Genomic DNA, 22799 nt, shown 5'->3' on the forward strand with positions numbered 1-22799 from the left:
ATTTTCAACATCCCATCACAAAGATAACGCAAAATCCGCTATTCAGATAGTTGCGGTTCTTCCAATCTCATTTGCGTCTTTGAATGCATTCACTCTCCACCGTTTTACATCAGAAAAATTCTAACTTTTCTTTCGATTCACATTAACTATCGATCTTTTTGACGAAAATGTATTCTGACATGTTTTAATTAAGGTGCTATTTGCACATGTATTTGGTACACTGAAGGTAATAGATACAATATGCTCATACAACGGTCGAATACTCCATCTATCTGTTCCTGAACCCAAAGCCCATTACAATAGTACACTTGATCGCACCTTCAGCGTAAATATTCTTAAAATCTTTTTCCCAGACTCTTCCCCGCACCTAAGAGAAGATAGAAGACATTTAAATGGCGAGCCTATACGTGATCCTCCTTCTGGTCTTAGCTATATATTACTATTCCATTTCAGTATACTTACTCAATTTAAATCTATTTTTATTTTTATTGTTATTGTTCATTATTATTTATGTTTTTATTATTTTTACTATACCTAGGTAGTGTTATGTGCTTTTCTTTACATAACTCTCATTTTGCATTAAATGTAATTTATAGATTTAATTTATTTGTTTTATTCCCTTCTATTCTTTTTTTTATATATATATATAATTACGTAAATGTCAATTATGACTATTCATTAATTGTACCCGCTCCTGATATCTTACTGACTAATACCTCGCATTAATCAAACCATCCTTCATTATAATCTTCATTTTCAAACTAGTCACACTATTACGTGGCTACAGACACCAATAACACCAATATGACATCCAACTAGACGCTTCACAGTTACATTTAATATTTCTCTTCCTCCTACTTCTTGCCTTCCCAATTGGATGAAATGTTTTGTGAAAAGAAAAAAAAAAAGAAAAAAAAAGCTTATAATTTACTATCTTTTGTGTTGTATAATATTTACTGTTTTGGCAAGTAATTTGTTTCATCGTGTCCGCTCGAGATTTCTTTATTCTTGTTCCTAGAATTCCATATATTGAATTCCACGAATGAATATATATAAGTTTCGCGTCCCTTTCAACAATGACGTTATACAAGAAATGAATCTACAGGATCCAAATCACGTGAGCTCCCACCCGGAATCGAACCTGGCTCTCAGGCGCCAGAGATACTTATGCTAACCATATAGCCACGAGGTAGCCATCGTCAATTATCGTATCACACATAAATACACTACGTCAGACGAATTATCTGAATTTTTATCTTTCTGTTAATTTAATTAATAGATATTAAAGAGATAACTCAAAGTTGTCTTCACAGCACTTCAACATATGTAAATTCATTTCCCATAGCTTTCATTAGGTAAGTAGCATAAATCTTTGTATTTTGACAAATGATTTTTTTTCATGTAAGAACTCAAGAAAAGTGTAAATAATAGTCATTTCTTCTACTAATAGAATTGCACATAAGCACCGAAGCCACTGTATAAATGTTGACGCCAATGTATACAAACAAGTAGATAAGAGATGAAAATGACGAAAATAGATGCATCTCTGCGAATAAGGTCTTCATCATAGTTTATCACACTAAATTGTCAGAAATGATCATTATTCAACTGAACGAAACCAACTTCTTAAAACATGTAACAAATAAAATCAAACTCGAGAACTAAATACTCAAATAGAAGAAATAAAATCATTCATCTCTTAAAATCAAAACAGGATAAGGAGGCAGCTTTGTATCATGATGCACAGTCTCATCAGGAAAATAACGCTTTAAGCAATAATATTGAAATGATTTTGATGCTTCATGTGTATTCTATTTTATTTCAAATTAATTTTCCTGATGTTAACTATAGCGTTTTATGTTCCGAGGCGTTAGTAGAATTAATTTAAAATCAATAAAACATGAATAACACACCAGAAACTATCTGTCACATGTTTATATTTGTTCAGAAAAGTCTGCTAATATCATACCGTATCAACTGGAGGCGGTTCTCTTGCTTCTTCAATTGCACTATCAATTGTTATATGTGTTTTCCCAACACCTCGTACTCTGATATCATCCACTATCACATTGCGGTCTGGTAAAGTAAATCCGAACTCAGTGTTGTACCTAAAATAAGTAAGTTTATTCATGTATTAACACATAAATAAATATTATAAAAACAAGTTGAGGTCCAATCACAAAATCACACAGAGTTAACTTAAATATTGTGGCAGAGTAACTGTTCCGAGCCAAAATAAGTGACTGTCTTTTTTTTTTTTAAAAAAAAAAAAACTTTTTATTTATTAAGTAATTAATAATAAAGAGCTTTGTTCATAATAACAGCATTCATTTTTTAAGTTATGTTTCAGATTAGGTAATGCCCGCTACCATATTCCAAATCTCGAAACATAACTTGTTCCAGACCTCCAAAACTAACAAATGTAACCCATCTTCAGAGCCCTAAAACATAACTTACATCCTTCGCAACTTCCATAGCTCATTTGATTTACTTCGGTACATTATAATTAATTCCATATTGTTTAGAGCACTGGAGTTAATTTCATTCTTCAGGATCCTCGGAGCATATTTACATGCTCCAGTTTCGAAATCTACGGAAGAAAATTATCGTTATTTATAGTTGTCTAATTTTTTCTTGCTTCTCAACGTTATGTTAAACGTCACTCTTTGAAAGTTTGTGAACAAAGACAAAACGGTACTCCAGATATTGTCAAAGGCAGAACGGTTTAATGTTGTAAAACAGCCTAATGCGTAGTCAAGTGTGACGATGTTGACCTGAAATCTCAAATAATAAAGTTTTCATTGCAATGTCATGGAATAAGCCCAAGTTTGGGTCATTTTTGAGAATAGTACATCAGAAAAGGATTACGTATGAGGATGTTGGAGAAGGATAGATGTATATGATTGTAGTAAGAAAATGCCTTTGAAAAAGAAATTATAAAGATACCTTGTGCAAAATAGTTTGAATAAAATGTGTTTTTAATTAAAGAGCGAATTAAAAATAAGCTTCTACTGTTTTACATTCATGTCTAGCTGTGATACGAGATTCAGGGTGGCAGAAATGTGGTAGACTCACTGCTAAGTATCCTATCATTATGTACATGGTACTCTAGTATTATATGGAAAGGAATTTCTGGCAATTTCTATTGTTGGTAACGTTGATTATGTTGTGGTGTTTTAAATATATTGTTATTGGTATCGTTACCATAGCAACAAGAGTTGGTCAGTTATCAATGATTCTGTAGGATCACCTCTGATTAGCATTCCTATTAATATGTGAAGTCGATATATAAGAATTTCTGACTCTTTCCATTGTTGCTAATTCTGACTGTGTTGTAATTTTTAAATGTATTGTTGCTATCGTTACCATGACAATAAAGGTATTGTTATCATGACCATGGCAAAGAGAGTTGGTAAAGTATCAACGGTTCTGTGAATGATATACAATTCAATATACAATTCGCTCCTTCGATAGTGAGACGGGCTACTTATTTCAGTGATGCTTGGTAACAATATACGCAGCCATAAAAATGTTTCTGACGTCAAAATGAGCATTATTGGTAACATCAGCATCAGTATTTTAGTTATTCTGATGGAGCTTTTCTGATATTTATTATTTTAATTTTATTTTTTGTGAGGTAAGTGTAGTCATGTTAAAATAATGGGTAATTCTTTAGAAATCCATAGCCACTTTATTATGCTGTTTCAATATACTGAAGAGTCTGGTCTATCGTTAAGGTCTGTGAATAGTATAAAATTACATAAGAAAACTTGATCATTGTTATGGTAGCTTGTCGAAATGTTCAATCAATCAAATAATACATCAATCAATCAATAAGAGAGAGAGAAAGGGAGAAAAGATGCACTGATAATTAATTATAAATAGTAAAATAAGTCCAGTGATGATACGGAGCTACACACGAAAGGAACTTGCTGTTCCTGGAAAAATTATATACACTTAAAAAAAAAAAAAAAAAACTTATTGAAAAAACTCCTGACTGCTGTCTTGAAAAGAGAGATCTTACGCATAAAAGTACGAAGGATAGACAGTAGAAGATTCGAAGATGATGTATTCTCGAATAAAACTTACGTACAAGGTATAGGATACAAGTTTGTTTACAGATCTGACAGTGAATGCTTTTAACCGTTCATCAGACAGTTTATCAAATATCTGTAAAACAAGTATTGTTTCTCATATTTTGATACAGGCTTATTAGTGCCAATAACAACGACGATATACAGCGAAAATTATATAAATTTAGCGGAATAATACTTAGTTCCTGAAAAAAAAATTAAAAAGAAAAAATAGAACGCCTAAAACCGAGTTTTTCAACTACAAACTATTGTCTTGCAATGTATCAATGATCGTCAAATGTTTTGGCGACATTGGTAATAAAGATTTTGAAAACTGTGTTGACATGAAAATTTGCAGTTTCTTGATTCCATTGAGAATTATTTCTAAGAATACACTCAGAAAAATGGACGACATCCAAGAACAATCGAAAAATGTAGTTAGTGGAATCAATTGGTGAAATACTCATCACAACGCATATAAATGGTGTTGAAAGTCATAGGTTATGTAACTACTCCAATTTTAAGTAAAAATTTATTCCGTTTACTGGAGTGAAAATTCTGCGACCTTTACTGAACTTCTATGATTTCCTTGGAAGTGTTGTTTTTAAGTAGTGTTTTGTCCCTATAATTCTACCATCTAGTGGCATAAAATCGAACAAGAAAGAGGATGAAGAAAAAGAAAGGAAGCTCAAGGCTCTCCAAAGAGAGAGAGAGAAAGTGTGTGTGTGTGTGTGTAAAAGTGTAAGTATGGTGGTAATAAAAGCAAGACGTGATACAACGAAGTTTGAAAATTGACATCGCTTAGTAATACTGTCCTTGTACCCAGTGCTTCTTTTAGTTAAAACTATGTTGAAGTTAACGACAATTGCCAAAGTATTGTTTCTAATTAATAAAAATAGGTGATTAGAGAAAATTTGACGTTTAATCATTAAGTTGTTGCAGCGTTTACCCAAACACGCCCATGTCTTATCAATCCAAAAGTGTGGGTAGCCAAGCCTTTTGGCGGACTCACGCAGTGAATGCGTCATCAGTTGTTTTAAGAGACGGACATGTGTTGTTGTTAGTCCGAAAGTGGAAGCTTTATTCGTCATGTAAATTGATGTCACCAAATAGTTTTACAAAATGCATTATGGACAATTCAGTGAAAAAAAAAAAAAAAATGTATATTAATCAAAACATGTAGAACGACACCAAAATTTGTTGAAAGAAGACGGTAAGTGTAGGACTTTGTTTCTATGAAGACGCAGTGTTTGATGGTGTGCAGTGAAAATTCCATGTGGTATACGAATTGCTAAGTGATGGACTATTCGGAAAATTGATGTAATAACTTCGTTTCCGGTACATCCGTTCGCGATGTTATGATTTGGCAAATATTGGGGCAAAAACACGTGTGTATAATACGAGGAAGAACAATCACAATTAACGCTATTGTACTATTGTTCAGATATGTTATTTTCACAATTATTAACGCTATTGTACTATTGTTCAGGTATGTTATTTTATTATTCCAATAAAAGTAACAGAAGGAAGCAGTGTTTTTCCATTTGCAAGATTCTGTAGACATAGACTTCCTTAAAGGTTTGCACGGAATTTACGAGAGTAGTATCGATAGATTATAATAAGCATCTCTTATTCTTGTTGCTATCTAACTGGTCACTAAGGCATCGAACGGTTGTAGTCTCAAAAATCTTGGCAATAGTGTGTTGGGTTGACTCCTAAAGACTTCATCACACGACGAGGACCTACTCCAAGTGAATGACAACTCCTGTTTTTTTTTACTGATTTAGTCCAAGGGTAATACCTAAAACCCAGGATGTTGGGCTGTGTGAAGGTGTTCTTTAGGTAGGTTGCCTGAATGGTCTGAACGGGAGAAACCCAATGCACTAAACTTCAATTTTGTCACTGTACTAGTTTTCTCTTTATTTAGGAATGATTTCCGTTTTTGGATTAATTTTCACAAGGAGAGTAATATGCACAGGGTTCTCCAAACAACAGTGATTCCTGGCACCAACATAAGACAAAAGGTATAGACCAACGTGGGTATAGAAATGTGCCCACTGTGCCAGCCAGAAATTTGTAGGAAAAATAGGAAAGCAGCCACATAACTGATATTTTCGAGAATAAAATATCAGATTTAAGGTGGCTAAAACGGAATGTCCATTATTTTTAGTGGTAGATTTTATTAATGCACACTTGAATGTGAAGTGCAGCTGGCGCAATTGTTATTCCGAAACAAACTGGATAATTCCTAGGATATTTTGTCAAAAGTTGAATGAGGGAAATAACAACCAAGTACAATATTTCAAAAAATAAAAATCGCAATACATTGTTCAAGTTGAAACAATATTGTTAAAATTTGAAAGAAGGAGAGATACACACATTTCATTGATCTACTTTGAGTACAGAATAACTTTTGGCAGAAGAAATGAAATGAAACAAAGTCTTTAATGTCTCTTAGGCAAATGCAGCCGGATGATTAATGAAAGCTAATCATTACGAAAGAATTCGTCGTAGGGAAGAACGGGGGAAAACTCTGAGGAAACTCACAGATACGATACTGTCCACTACGAACTTTCATGATCTTGGGATCAAACCAAAGACCTATCGCATCAGATTTATAAGCCCTATAAGCACTTTATCAATGAGCCATGGTGCCTTCATTTGGAAGAAAGAAATATGATTCTGATAAATGTACCGATTGAGTAAATATTGTGTGATAAGCCGATATGTAAAATACACTAACGCTCTAAATATGGAATTCGTAGTTTTCTTCGTTCGGGAACCGTAAATATGTTCTTCTAGGTTAGTTTTTTTTTTTTTTTTTTTCAACTGGTGAGTTGTAACTTTTCCGGAATTGCGGACAGATTGTCGATGGGTAGCCATCAAGGCGGTTTTTAATACATTTTTTATTGCTTGAAAGAAAGGAGAGGTTATATGGACCCAGTAATAAGAGGGTCGTAGAGTTCAAAATGCTGAGAAGTACTGTTTTACTTTAGTTGTAAGAAAATGCAAATTACTTGAATAGTTCATAAAAACATCACACAGCTTCAATTTATGAGTCTTAAACAATATTAGTTCTATCACGGATAACGTGATTTATGTAGGTCTCTAGTAGTAAGTGAACACACCAGAAATAAATCCTATAATAAAGCATGTGAGAACAGCAAAATTAGGAAAAGAGGTGGATTTTTGTATAGTACAAGACATTCTTAATATTTCAATATTTCTTGTAAACGATAAGTCATAGACATGAAAGATGTGTCCACCAGAATGACACTTCTTCCTCTGTACTAAAGTAAAGTAGATCTATCAAACATATGTTTCTCTCCTTCTTTCGAATTTTAACATATTTTTTTAGCTTGAACAATGTACTATGAGTTTTACTCGCTAAAGTAGTGTATGACATTTGGTTGTGGTTTATTTTTCTCACTCAACTTTTGATAAAATACCACATGAATTACCCATTTTTATTGAGGGTTTCCCTTGCACTAGCCATGCACCGTATCAAATTACGCATTAATGGAAAAATCTTTGAGTTTTTTACGTCCCACGGTTATACCGGTTAGGCTAAAGGAGACGGTGATGATGAATAATGAATGAAATGGTGGAATGAAGAAAGTGGAAGGAAACGTAAGAACCCCGAGAAAACCCAAGCACACGGTGTTTGCCCACCACAAAGTTCATTGGCGGGGGCTGGGATCGAACCCGGGACCACAAGCACCAGAGGTCAATGCTCTACCACTGAGCCTATGCATTAATGGAATCTTCGATTAAAAATAATGGACATTTCTTTTTACCTACTTCGATCCAACATTTAATTCTCGAGTTATAGTTGTTCTTACATTTTCCCGACAAATTTTCGGCTGGTCATAGCACTGAAAAGAAGCATTTCTACATCTAGGTTCATTTATTTTCCTTTATCTTCACTTTCACTTTTTGTCTTATCTTCACATCAGAAATCATTTTTCAAACGTTATTGGTGTTGTTTAGAAATATCCTGTATATATAATAATATATATATATAATTACTTACCAGAAAATAAGAAAATAGTCACGACATTACACAAATAAAAAAGTATACTATAAGCATTTTCGCTGAAAATAGTTCAACAGATAGTGAGGGGAAAAGGTGAGAGAAAAAAATCGTTACAGAACACAGAAAACGTTGTAAAGTACGTACATAGCCACCATGTTGGAATACAGAGATACATATTCACATGATAGTGTTACCAGACTGAAACTAGATGAAATTAATTCGAGGAAGATAAAACAAATGAGACAGGTGGTTCGGTGAGAGTGCAAGAGGAGAGAATAATAAGATTTATACAAGGAAGAAAGATTGCAAATTATAAATTAAGAAACAAATAATAAATGTAAGATACTAAAATACAAATACAGTGAAACCTTCCTTAGTGGAACATCTTAATAGCGGACACCTCCATAATACGGACGAACATTTTTGTGAAGAAAATCCTTTCATGGATACTCTTAGATACGGACAAGGACAGTTTTTTTTTTAGCAAAAGATTAAGAAACCTCTTTATAACAGACAGTAATTATTCTCCGCTCATGTGTTTAACAGTTTTTTTTTTTTTTTTTTTTTTTTTTTCAATTTGAAAATAAACCTTTAAATGGTCCTTTCAACTGATCCAGCAGTTACAAGCAAGTTCCGATCAGAAACTTGCATAAGCGGGATTACATGGAGGTAACTATTGCAGACTTTCTCCCAAGAAATTCGTAAATCGCCGTGAAGAATTAGTTCTGTCTACATTTTTAGTATTTAATAATAATGTTGCATGGTTATTTGGGTTACCTTTACTTTTATTACAGTCAATAAGAAAATTAATGGAGTTTTTCACTTAAATTGTTTGAGAAGAAAATTATCACATAAACATTATATTTTGCAGTTACACGCTCATATAAACACATCCAACATCAGTATTTTTACTTTCTTTACAGAAGGGAATATGTGTCTCATTTCCCCAGTAATTCGAACATTGAGTTCAGTATTTCGATATTAGCCTGTATTTATATTTAAAGCTAATATATTTACTGAATACAATTAGCATATGATCTGTGAGTAATCTAAATTTGTGTAATCTCTGTATCGGACATCTCGCATGTACTGACAAATAATCATATCCTACCGGTGTCCGTTAGTGAGAAGTTTCACTGTAAAATCTAAAGAATTGGAGATAAGATAGAATGAGAAATAAGTAGAAAAATAACCGTAAATAAAAAAAAAGAGACAAATATGTATAACAAATATAGTATGTAGAGTATGACAAGCAATAAAGACTAGGGATACGGTCGGGATGATAATATGTGTTTCTATGTCTTCCTGAGAGACATAAAAGAATCTGAGCGAAGTATTTTACGGAGAATGTAATTAAAGATACTGTTGTGATGAGCTGTGTGTGTTCTGGGACAGGTATATGGGAAATTGAGAGCTACAAGAGTATCGGAGATTGTTAATGCGAATTGAAAGATTTGGATTTGTATTCAGTTTAGCAGCAAAGCGATGTGAGACATGGATCTACAGCTTAATGAGGGATCCGAACCACAAGAGCTCCAGCCGGAAATCGAATCCGGATCTCCCACGCCAGGGATGCGTACACTATCCGCTTAGCCACGAGGAACCTCGCAAATCGGAAAAGGAGTTAATATCGCTAATATACGCAGAATCAGGGGTGTAACTATAGGGGTCAAAGGGGAGTCCGGTCTCCCAAACTGGATTTGTCTTGTATATGTTTATTGAACTCGTTTAATATTTGCAGCAAATGAAGAATGTTTATAATGCATGAAAGAAGTATATTTAAAACTCACACGTTAAAATTAACACAAGTGCAATTAGTCATCTGCTTTGTTACTCTCATTTGCCTCATTAACAGTTGCGAATTTATTATTATACTGTTGTATTATAGTACCTGAGTATGATTTTTTTTTATTTTATTTATTTATTTATTTATTTTTTAATTTTTAAATACCATTTATACCCATAAAACGCAAAGGCGAACAAATTGTCTTCCACATTCAATTTTTGTTTCCATGTCATTACATTTCCTAAAACCTAGTGATTCTAACTTCATTCACTGTCAAAACCCATGCCTCAATAAAGTAGCATACTGAAATAATAATAATAATAATAATAATAATAATAATAATAATAATAATAATAATAATAATAATAATAAAAATAAAAATAAAAATAAAAAAAAAAAAAATAATAATAATAATAATAATAATAATAATAATAATAATAATAATAATAATAATAATAATAATAATATGTATGTTTGTATAGTGAGTTATTATCACATTCGTATTCTGAGAGAAAATTTTTGGTTTTTCGGTGAAGGTACGTGATCTTTCAAAGGACAAGTTCTTAAAGCAACTGTGCGGAGGTTGGCGCACCTTCGATAAACGACTTCTAAACGGTTGGGAAAATATTTTTACTGTTAGGTGAGGTAATGAATAAAGGATAAGCAAATGCATTAATTTCTGTAGGAAATAGAAGCTAGGATTTTTAATCCAACAACCTAACTCTATGGTCCATGGACCTTGAAGGTTCAATGCCCCATTTACCAAAGTTCTCCATTGATTTCTGTCCTTAATCAACTAAATCCAGTTTCTACTTTGTATTCCTATTTCTTCGAGATTTATCTTAATATTGTTCTCCTATTTGCACCTAGGTATTCCTAATGTTCTTTTATCCGATTGGATTTCCAATTAAAATTTTGAAAGTGATCCAACTTTCTTCCATTCTGGCTACATGGCCTGCTCACCTGCGCCTCCTAGAATTAACCCTAAAACTGTTAGCAAACGGTATAAATTGTGTAGTTCCTTGTTACGAAGTTTCCGCCATTCCCTATTCGTGTCCCTCTTCGATCCGAATGTTTGTCTAGAATTTTATTTTCAAACACTTTCAGTCTGCATTCTCCGCTCAAAGTAAGTTACCATGTTTCACAATCATACAGCACAAGTATAATTATCGTTTTATATATTTTAAACTTCAAATTCTTCAATAGAATTCGCGAAGACAAAAGAGTTATTTTTTAAATTATTATTTATTTTTTAATGTATTATTTTCTTATTTTTAATGTTGTTTTTTTAATTTTTTCCATCTTTTTTTACCTATATAATTTAAAATTTTCGTTTCTTTTGGTTTTATTTCCCAACATGCCACTCACCTGGGGGCTTTACAGCTACTCTTTTGTTCTTTTTTCTCCTTACTTCTTCCCCCCCCCCCTCCCCTATCTGACGAATCACTTAGCGAAAGTACTTATAGTGTATAGTTACTGATATATTCTCTAGGGTACATTTTCGAGAAACAAAATCTTACCTTGCACTCTGAACGTTGTCGCTATTTAGTATTCTATATTTGCCATATTTCAGTCATCGCTGTGACTATGATCCTGTGCAAACACGATGTAAGCAGAAACTATTACTTTAATTCCATTGATATACTATGGTTCTTGTCATGAAGTACTTAGAGCTGTATCACAGAACAAGGAATAGTATATTAATAGAATTAAAGCCAAAGTTTCTACTTACATCGTATTTGCATCGGGATCATGGTCACAATGATGAGACTGAAACATAGTAAAAATGGAATAATGAATAGGAACAGCATTCAAGATACAAGGTAAGATTTTGTTTCACTTTTAGTGTGTAGAAAAAATTTATTTTTTTTCTGGCGACGTGATTTTAGTAACTGTACTGAGGCTATCAGTCAGGTGAATGTATTGACATTCGATGTTTGGAATGCAGACATTGCATTCATCCTCCGGGGTTGTAATGAAGAGACCGGAGATATGGGCATGCATATATGATGATTACTTAGGGGCAGAGCTATGAATGGGGACTTGTGATTGGCTGTTATTGTGAATACGAGAAGTGCCTTTGTTGAATCTTTTTTTGTTCCTGAAAAGGGCCGACAAGATAGAGCTGAGTTGAAACCCATTGTCTCTACTGAGACTGTTCCTTTCCAGTGAGAACAGTCTATTTTAGTGTGTTCTGTGTGTTTGTGTACTTATATTGACACTACTTTCTGGTATGTATAAAGCTCTTAGATATCCTGGTTTTGCCGAAACAGTCCCGGATTTACATCATCTGTCCTATTACGAATATTTCGGAAATTCTAATGTCCTGATTTCCTTCCCAAACATTTGTGTATCATTCGTGCGATATAATAATAATAATAATAATAATAATAATAATAATAATAATAATAATAATAATAATAATAATAATAATAATAATAATAATAATAATAATAAGAAGAAGAAGAAGAAGAAGAAGAAGAAGAAGAAGAAGAAGAAAAGCTTTATTAATCATCGATACTCAACTGTTGAGAATAATCCACTTCTGTTACTGACTTTTTGCTGAGTGTTGAACTATTATTTAATTAACTTTGATCTTTCAGCAAGAAGCAAGTGCATAATTATGAATGTACTATAAATTTTCGTAAATGTTCCGTTTTGTTCTTTCACTCTAGAAATACGGAAACCATAAGTACGTAGTAATTACAATAATACAAACTTCCTTTATAATTACTGCTACTCATGAGGCTTAAGAGAATTGAAACTTGTAACTTCGTGCAATTTTTCTCATTTTTATATAAAATTATTAACGGAAGGATTAATCCTTACATCATCGCAAAGTATTTTAATAACAATAGAAAATCATATTCAATGTTTCAACAGATTTGTGCGTTGTAAGATCTTCACATGCTAAAATGAAATTTCTAAGTGCCCATCTTTTTGCACGGTATGCGGCAAAACAAACAGTACTGAAATTCGCGTATGTATTGCCCGCAGATGCAACGTGGAATGAGCTGTGAGCGCCACATGTGTACTTTAATTGTGTGTAGACTAGCAAACTTGCTGTTGGCGCGAAGATTGTCACTCACAACAGGAGAAGGTGTTTATTTTCAAGCACTATTCCTGCTCATACGGTGTAGGGCACCATCTCACTGCAGGACATGAGCGCGCACGTCTATTCTGTATTGCACTGGAGCTATGACATATGAAGATGATTTCATCAGCAACAAATGGTTCAGTGCCATGTGTCCATCAGCAACAAATGAAAGCCATGTGCACCTTAATCGCTCTTCAATCGACAGTTCATTATTGCCATTCTTGCATGATTGAGCAGTTTTTGAAGCACTAATAACCTGTCGTTACAACAACAATGGAAACAATAAGACGGAGCTACTGCCCACACTACAAAGTGAATCATTTGTCCTTCTGCCCACGAGAGTTTGGACATCGCTTGATTTCCTGTAGAACGGATTTTCCATATTTTTCCCATTCCCCTGACCTCACGGGTTCAGATGCCTACATATGAGTTTTCTGATATTCGGTATTCGGTTTATTGGGAAGATAGAGATAGTGCATGCAATAAAACATGTGGGGGAGGCGTGCTACTGGCATTTAAGAACATTGAAGTGATTCAGGTTATCTATACCGATCTGAACATGGATGGTATTCTTGCGAAAGTAAAAATTAATTCAAAGGCTGTTTACATTTGCGTTGTGTATATTGAACCGGACTCCAGTATGTCTCAATATGATTACTTCTTTCAATTTATTGAAGGCAATTGTGAAGTAGGCAGCACTATTCTCATAGTGGGGGATATGAACTATTCTCAAATTAATGGAACGCAATTTTCTTTTCTTAACTTGACAAGCAAATATCAACATTTATATAATTTTCTATTGTATTATGACCTAACACCTCTTAATAATGTGTGCAACAGCTTAGGAAGTACGTTGGACCTCGTACTCTCTAATCTTGAGAATGTTACTGTAGAAAGAGAGCCGCATCCTCTCGTAACAGAGGACATGCACCATCCGTGTCTTCTCATAAATATATTGTGTAAACGGTCAATAAAATCGAAATACTATAAAAATATTTTAGGTTTCAACTTTCGAAAGGGAAATTTTTTGCAACTTTACAATGATCTACATGAAATTAACTGGCTAAACCTGGGAACTTACAGGGATGTAAATAGAATGGTGATCAATTTTACGAAATAATTTATGACACTTTTCACAGAAATATTCCCTTGAAGAAAAGATCCACAAAAAATTTTCCATGTTGGTTTACAAGTAGTATAATAGAAAAAATAAATCGTACCACCGTGCTTTTTGGCTGAGGGGAAAGGGAAATTGTCAATACCATTACAATGAATTTTGTAAATTGCGGAAGGAAGTGAAACAGGAAATAGCAAGGGAGTATAAATTATTTATTTTAGAAACGGAAATTAACATACAGGAAGATCCAAAACAATTTTGGAACTATATTAAGAATAAAACGCGACATCTCTCTTCTGGACCATTGTTGTACCAGGTACGTAGCCTGAGTAAAAATGATGAGGTTGAAAATGCTTTCGCACACCATTTTCAGTTTGTATATCGACTAGCGTCGTCAACTGATGATACCGGTAGTAGTCATTCATTTGGTGATAATATTGAAAATAACACTATGTTAGGCTCTTTTTTTTATATCGGAGATAACCATAAAAGAAATTGAAAGGGCAATCAAAAATTAAAACCTAATAAATCAATGGGAAATGACAACATTCCTCCATATATTGTTAAAGCATGTATTGATTTTTTTAAATACCCTTTAAGCATAATATTTAATTTTGCAATAAAAACTAATGTTTTTACTAACAAATGGAAGCACTCAATAGTTTGCCCATTTCCTAAATCGGGAAAGAAAAACAATATTGACAACTTTCGTCCTGTTGCAATATTACCCATGTTTGCTAAGATATTTGAAAGTGTCCTAAATGTTCGAATACTAAATCACGTGCGTCCTGCAATCTCGGGATATCAACATGGATTCTTACAAAGTAGATCGACAGTTACAAATTTAGGTATTATTGCATACTTTATAGCTTCTTCTTTGGACAACAATGGTCAAGTAGATGTTATATACACTGATTTCAGTAAGGCTTTTGACACTGTACAACACGATGTTTTACTACATAAATTAGCTTTATTTAACTTTAGTCCTGCTATGGTCAGTTTCTTTTCCTCTTATTTGCATAACCGTAAACAGTCCGTTCTCTATAAGGAATTTCTTTCTAAAGAAATAGACATGATTTCAGAAGTTCCGCAGGGATCAAACTTAGGGCCTCTTCTTTTTTGCTTTTTATCAATGATCTCCCGCGTTGTATTACAAATTCAGAAAAAACTATTGTTCGCAGACGATCTCAAAATATATGCAAAAATCAAAACACAAGAAGACTGTTATTTATTACAACAAGATCTAAATAATGTAATGAATTGGTGCAAAGTAAACAAACTTCAGAAGAATGTAGATAAATGTGTGTCTGTGACGTTCAGTAGGAAAGAGTTTTCTTGCGAATATTCGTATTTCATTAGTGGGGCAAATTTAAACAAAACAAACTTAGTGAAAGATTTGGGAGTAATATTTGATCATAGGTTAACATTCAACCAACATGTATATAAAATAACTAATGAAGCCTACAGGAAGCTCGGATTCGTAATTCGAATGAGTAATGATATACATTGAAGACTCTTTACTTTTCGTATATTAGGGCTAAATTAGAATATGCGTCAGTTATCTGGAATCCATACTTAAAATCTGAATGCCAGAAAATTGAGCAATTACAAAATAAATTCTTGAGATTATTTTACCTACAAAAAGACCGGTCTGTATCCAAAATTTGAGCACTATACCAATCTTATTGATAATTTTAAATTCAGGACGTTAGAATAAAGAACAACACTAACTGACTTATTTTTTCTCTTTCGACTTCTGCATAATAACATTGACTGTCCAGTGCTGTTACAAAATCTATTTATTCAAGCCCCGTCCCTCAAAACGCGTGCAAAAAATAATAACACATTATTTTGCAGGAAAGCAAGGACAAATATACTGTATGTCACCTACTTGGAGAATTAGTGCTGCTTACAATGCAATAAGTAAAGAGAATGTGTTCTTGGATATATTTAGTAACAAAGAACGTCACTTCAGGAACCAAGTTTTGAAAGTCCTATGATTCATAGCTTATTTGTATACTTATTGTATTTTATTTGTCCTGTTATTAAGTATATATTTACGTATGTATTTAAACTTATCACAATTATTCTTACTGGTTAACTGGACATAAACACGAATATTAACCTTCTGTAACTGGAGTTTTATACTCTGTTGAGGGTACAAATAAATGAATAAATAAATATGGAGTATGCTGAAGCATGCAAGTTTCCGAACAGATAACCTATACCACAATACCAGAGTTAGGATAGAAGATTTCGTTATTTGTTTTGTCGTTCCAGTAACCCGTGACCACTAACATGTTTATCGATCTACAGGACCGCTATGAAGAATGTGTGCGACGTGATGGTCAACAGTTTGAATATATGATGTACAGGCGTGATTCCTCTTAAATTTACAATATATGTTGAGTAACATTTAGTTGACATCCATTTGACAGCATTTCTTATGATTTATTATGTAGTACAATAAATAAATAAATAAATAATTGTCAACAATGTGATTTCAGTACTGTTTGTTTTGCCGCATAATGTAGATGCAGATGTTTATCGGATATATTACCGAACGAATCGGAACCAAATTTCAATCTTAAAACTTCATGATTTCTCAGACAGTAAATTGTACTTTGTATTCCTCTACACACTAAAATAAGGTTCGACTATTCACCAAGGATAATCGAAAATTGCGAATTTCTCGAACCGCTAGGCAGAGTGAACGAAACTCAACAACATTGTCTATCGGGAGAGCCCGGTTCGAATCCCACGCGCCTTTTCTTCTTAATATTTCGAAGTTTATTCTACTGTCAGATGAAGTCCTAACTAAATGAATGAAATTCTTATCTCATGGCAAAATGTCTTTCCCATTATTTTTCCGAACTCTTCTTAATAAATACATCAAAAATTTCTTTTGGTCCTTTTCATAAATTAATGTAATTAAAATAATTCATCATTAGGTATCACTAGTTAAGTCAATGTCACAGAATAAATAAAGCTCACCTGTCGATAAAGGTCTTGAGAAAATTACCATGCTCACAACTTTGCGGAGAAGATGTAGCTTTGGTTGCAGAACACATCAAGGCACAATCAGTTTTATCGTATCGCATATGAAGATAAGGCTCTGCCTCGATTTGTTGATCTGTGAAACCTTGTGTCCTCAACGCTTTTCGACATTCTTCAGCTAGCACCGAAAGTCTTTCGTCGAAATATGAAAATGAACCTAATTAAAGACGAAAATATATTTTGATTTAATATATAACGAAGTTAGATATAAGGACATTAAATTAATTAATCTTTATATTGTCCTACTACGAATCAATGTGTCAAAGTATTATTACTTATGCACACACATAGAAAGAAAATAAAGAAGCAGATAAATATTATATTGGAACAAGTGTTTATATAGAATCAACTGATAAGGTTACAAGACGTACAATCATGTTCAAGAAAAACTGATCATCCATCTTATTTTCGAAAGGTTGATTGTTTAGAATTCGAAAACTCATTTCAGCATGAACGATATATGAAGTTGGTCAGGTTTCATCAGTCTGATAGAACGGATGGTCAGGTTTCTTCTATCACAATTGTATATACGATTAGCAAAAGCAATAAAAATAGTTTAATTGAAAATCCATTAGATATCTTTATAAACCTATGAATATCAATTATGAGTTCTAACTTCTGCAAATTATCAGAAGAAGAAAAGTGAGTTGTTTAAATTAAAGGATAGAGAAAATTAGAGGCGGAAAATTAGAGTTCTATATATATAAAAGAAAATAAATTCAATGAAAATACCTGGCTCGTATACTTTGGCACAGGGTTCTTGAGCTTCATGAACAACATCGGCAAGTGCCATCCCATATGCTGATAAAATGCCAGCATATTTATGCACGAATACTGTACTCATACCAAGAGAACGAGCTATCGAACAGGCATGTTGACCACCGGCTCCACCAAAGCACGCCAAAACATGCCGCGAAGTGTCGTATCCTTTCGCCTGCAAATAACAATAATTCAATATAAAATCGGGATTTTAAATAACAATATCATACAAACTGAATCAGTAACTAAAATTACATTTTTGATATTCTGATAATTAAAAAGAATTGGCCTACTGTACATCGCAAATCGTTCATTAATTGATAAAATGACAATGCATGCGAGTGTGGAGTCTCGTATAAGATACGAAATTTTGTTATAATATCACAAGGTCAAGATAGTTAATTAAACCAAAAAAAAAATATCAGAACCATAACACGAAATAATCAAAGAACTCAACCGTTATTTAGGAAATTAAATGTAGTAACTCTATCATTACTTTACATATTAGACTATGCAATGTACATATTAGACTACGTAAAGGAAAAATAAGAAATATACAAAAATGTAAATGTATATGATCATAACTCAAGAGCTAAGAAAATTATACGTGTTCCTTCATGTAGACTATAAATATGTATGAAATGTATTTTTCTGAACATCTATTAGTATGTTTAACCACTTACCACAAACCATTAAACTAAACTAAGATGTTAATACATACACGACAGCAGTAAGAAAAATCTATTGAATAGTGGATTTTATTCTATCGATGAGTTTCTACGTAACAACACAACAATAATTTAAGATATTAGAATTATTATTCTGTTTAACTTTATGTTAACAATATACAAACTTAATGCTGTAATCTGGCTAATATGTTCTGACATATTCAATATGAATTTTGCACATCTATTTGGTATTCCGAACGCAATAAAAGCAATATAATACAATTACATTTGGGACACGATTTTTATATATATATATATATATATATATATATATATATATATATATATATATATATATATATATATATATATTCTCTCCCCGAAAGTAAGGAGGGAAAATTTTCACTCTGAAAATAAGATACGATAAGTTATAGATGGATTGAAAACAATGTTAGAAAATTGTTTTATTACCAATCACACATTATCTAATGCTCTTCTTGAGCTGTTACAGAGACGATAACAAAACTGCATATACAGGGTGTTAATGAATTATACCGACATACTATAATAGATGATTCCTCACATCAAAGTAAGAGAATAAGTTCATATGGACCTGTGGGGAAAAGTGCATAGTTTCAGAGCTAGGGCTGTCCAAAATTGTGAAAAATCATTTTCAACACGTACTATTTCGAATTCGAGAAATCACGAATAACAGTCTATATCAGTGTAAAGGAAGTCGCACATGCTTAATCCAAAAATGCATATTCCATCAATGTGTAATGGTTGTGTAGGATATTTCCTACAGGATATAATTTTCAGACGTGCTCTGAACAGAGTTTTCAGATATGTTCTTAATTCAAAGTGGGTCCAGAGCAGGCGAAAGGTAACTCTTGACAACCGTGTACACGGAACGCTTTGGAGCGAAGTCGAAAGTGGTAGGAACCACCAGCTCCACAGTTCCTTGCGTTTGGAATAACGGGTGATGTGATGTATTTTGTCACGGTATATTTTACATTTTTCTCACATATAAGCGTAAAAATAAAACACAGCAGCAAGCGTTATTAAAAACACGAGAGTCCGTAGTGGTGGCAGTACCTACCACTTTCAACTTCCCGCCAAAGCGTTCTGTGTCCACTGTTGTCTAGAGTTACCTTTTGCCTACTTTGGATCCACCTTGAATTCAGAGTATATCTGAAAATTCTGTTGAGAGCATATGTGTAGGGTATAACACCCTGCACACCCATTGCACATTGACGAAATATGCATTTTTGGATTAAGTATGTTTGACTTCCTTGACCCGATAATGAACTGCCATCCATGGTTTCTTGAATTCGAAATAGTTCATGTTGAAATTGAGCTTTTTCACGATTTTAGACATATCTATCTCTGAAACTGTGCACTTTTCCCCACAGGCCATATGAACTTTTTCTCTTATTTTGACGTGAGAAATAACCTGTTACAGTTTACCGATATAGTTCATTAACATCCTGTATAGAGTTTTTTATAGAGATATCCAGAATGCGAATATGCATTAATTTGCGCGAATTAAATTTGAAGAAAAGTACGAGACGAGATTTTCAGTATCTTCGTTATATGTATGTCATATCCTTATGCAATCATGACTTTTTTTTTTATCCCAACGGATTATCAATTGGTAGGAATATGAGAAATTGGTTTAAAAGATAACATACAAAACACATATAGTGACTGAAAATAATGCTAGAAAATTATTTTCTTAGTTGCCGTAGCAAAATATTATGGTTTTAAATTGTCAATTTTACTTTTTTTTAAAAAAAAATTCAAATTTAGTGTTTTCACAAGAATATTCAATGGAAAGCTATTTATGTTATAAATTATGATGCGAATGTCATGAGCTAAATAATTCTCAACATTCATATGGCTTTTGAAAATAGCCCAGGAAAATTCATTAAATTGGTTACCACGGAAGTAAAATGTTGAAGTTTGGAATCTAAAACAATTGGTTTAGGATATCAGAATGGTAAATTCAAGCCCGCAAATTTCGTCCCCGTCACAATAACCTTTCCGATATTTGAAACTGAGAAGATAGAATTTAGACTGTTTCCGCATTGCAGATGTCCCGAATTACAGACGGCGCAAAATGTTGGAAATTAACAAAGCTTGCATTTGAAAATGATCATTCTGATCAAATTGTGGAAACCGCAAACGTTCATAAATACCGGGTGTTATAAAAATGGCGCCCACGGACCACAGAGCACTATTCTACAGGCCAAAATAAAGCGAAAATATTATATGATAATTTGCCCTCCGGGACCTCCTTCAGCCGGAATGGGGAATCAAAATTTCACAATGTGGCAACGTCGCAAATTAATTTGGAGCCATTAGCATTACTCTACGAATACAACAAGCAATTAAATCGATTGCTACACTAATAAGTGATGCTTGTGTCAATCAATATCGACTTTAGCTGCCATCTGGAAGGAATCGATATAATTTTTTGATAGATTGGTAAATCTAATCTATGGTTCTTTATTTGCGACGTTGCCACATAGTACAATTTGTGTCTCCAGACGAAGGCTCGAAAGGTATATAAATATATATATTTTTGCTTTATTTTGACTTGTAGAATAGTGCTCTGTGGTCCGTGGGCGCCATTTTTAGAACAGTCGATATATATATTTATAAAATTTTGGCACGTAAAATGATGTAAAATTAGCACGCATTAAATTAAACCGGAACTGTCATTTGTTACTTCGTGGTATTGTAGCTCAAATGCAAAAATTGTAATTAATTATTTTATAACATTTAAGTCAACCTCCTATTTAACATTTCTGGTAATCTAATATTACTACTGTTTAATACAAGTAAAACTGAAAAAATGTTAATTATTTTATTTAATTATTTATTATTCTTTATTTTTTTTAAAAAAAAAATAAGCCAAGTCGGGACTTAAACTATAGAAAGCGACATTGCAAAGAAAACAAAATACAGTGTCATACCTGAGTTAATGCCCTAATGGGTCTTGACATAGCCTCATTTGCAACACGTATAAAACCCATAGCTACTTCTTCTAGTGTCATTTCTTCCTTTTTACATTCATCAGAACTTGATGTAATGAACTTGTTAATCTGAAAACATAAGAAAATAAAAACACATAGTATTCAGTTAGGCTGAAAAAACAGAACTTACCTTATTATCTGCATTATGATATCATCAATTATATTACTTATTTTTAGTTGTCAATGAAATTGAATATTGGGATCATCACATATAGAATACATATCTAATTGTTAGATTGATTATTTGATTTAACATAAATGTATTAAATTTGATCGGTGTATTAAGAAATGTTTCTACGAAAATTCAATCTTGCTGTTTAAAAACTTCTCAAAACTATAGAAAGCACTCTTTCTTATAAAGCAACATTTTTTTTCTATTGTTTAGAGAAGTGATAACTTCGTAAAAGCTTTCTTAGTTAGATATTCTGCCTGCAATATTCTTCTTGTTATGGTATTATGGTATAAATTTATTTACCTCGTCTGTAAGTTCACGAAACTTCCTTAAAGTTGATTCTTTGTCCAAAGGCATATCTTCTGTAGGGCCAAATATCTTCGGAAAATAATCTGGAATTAATCGACCAAGACACAAATTGGCATCTGTTACCGTCAAAGGCCCACCTTTCATGTAGCAAACGGGTCCTGGATGAGCACCAGCTGATTCTGGGCCCACAACAAACATTCCAGATCTAAAGAATAGCATGGATCCACCACCTGCAGCTACGGTATTCACATCAAGCTTTAAAAAAATGAAACAATATAAACATAATTTTAATCCAAATGCAAAGGAAGCAAAAAAGAGAAAATAAACTCTAATCAAACACAGTCCACATTAGAAACGATTAGTTATCAACAGGAACAATTGCATTACGAATCCAGTACATTAAAAAAAAAAAAAGGAAAATCGAAGTTTCTCGCATTTTTACAAACAAACTAAGTAAGTTCTACCTCAATTCTTTTAAGTAGGAAAATTTAGATTATAAGTATGTTATGTGCCCAGATTGAACAGCAATTCGAAATTGCCGCTATTTACACTGATCAGCCGAAACAATATGACTATTCATTACGTTTTGAACGAAGTCATTGGGCTGACGTAAGAGGCACGAGCCACAGTAAAACTGCTCGCCAGACGATGACAAAGATCTCACTCAATTAGTCAGTGTACCGCTTG

General features: G+C 33.0%; 1 protein-coding gene across 1 annotated transcript in view; it reads right to left on the reverse strand.

Moving 5' to 3' along the window:
- LOC145677229 (5-oxoprolinase) overlaps window positions 1-22799 on the reverse strand; it is a gene marked incomplete at its 5' end in the record, with an annotated part of 77279 nt that overhangs the window by 36493 nt on the left and 17987 nt on the right. Inside the window, 5 exon segments of the mRNA XM_081747819.1 lie at window positions 1970-2108; window positions 17104-17323; window positions 17899-18100; window positions 21572-21700; window positions 22107-22367. Of these exon segments, the coding sequence (XP_081603945.1) occupies window positions 1970-2108; window positions 17104-17323; window positions 17899-18100; window positions 21572-21700; window positions 22107-22367 (951 nt within the window).

Source organism: Thermobia domestica, unplaced genomic scaffold, assembly GCF_964235325.1.
Source record: "Thermobia domestica unplaced genomic scaffold, izTheDome1.hap1.1 HAP1_SCAFFOLD_710, whole genome shotgun sequence".
Taxonomy (NCBI): domain Eukaryota; kingdom Metazoa; phylum Arthropoda; class Insecta; order Zygentoma; family Lepismatidae; genus Thermobia; species Thermobia domestica.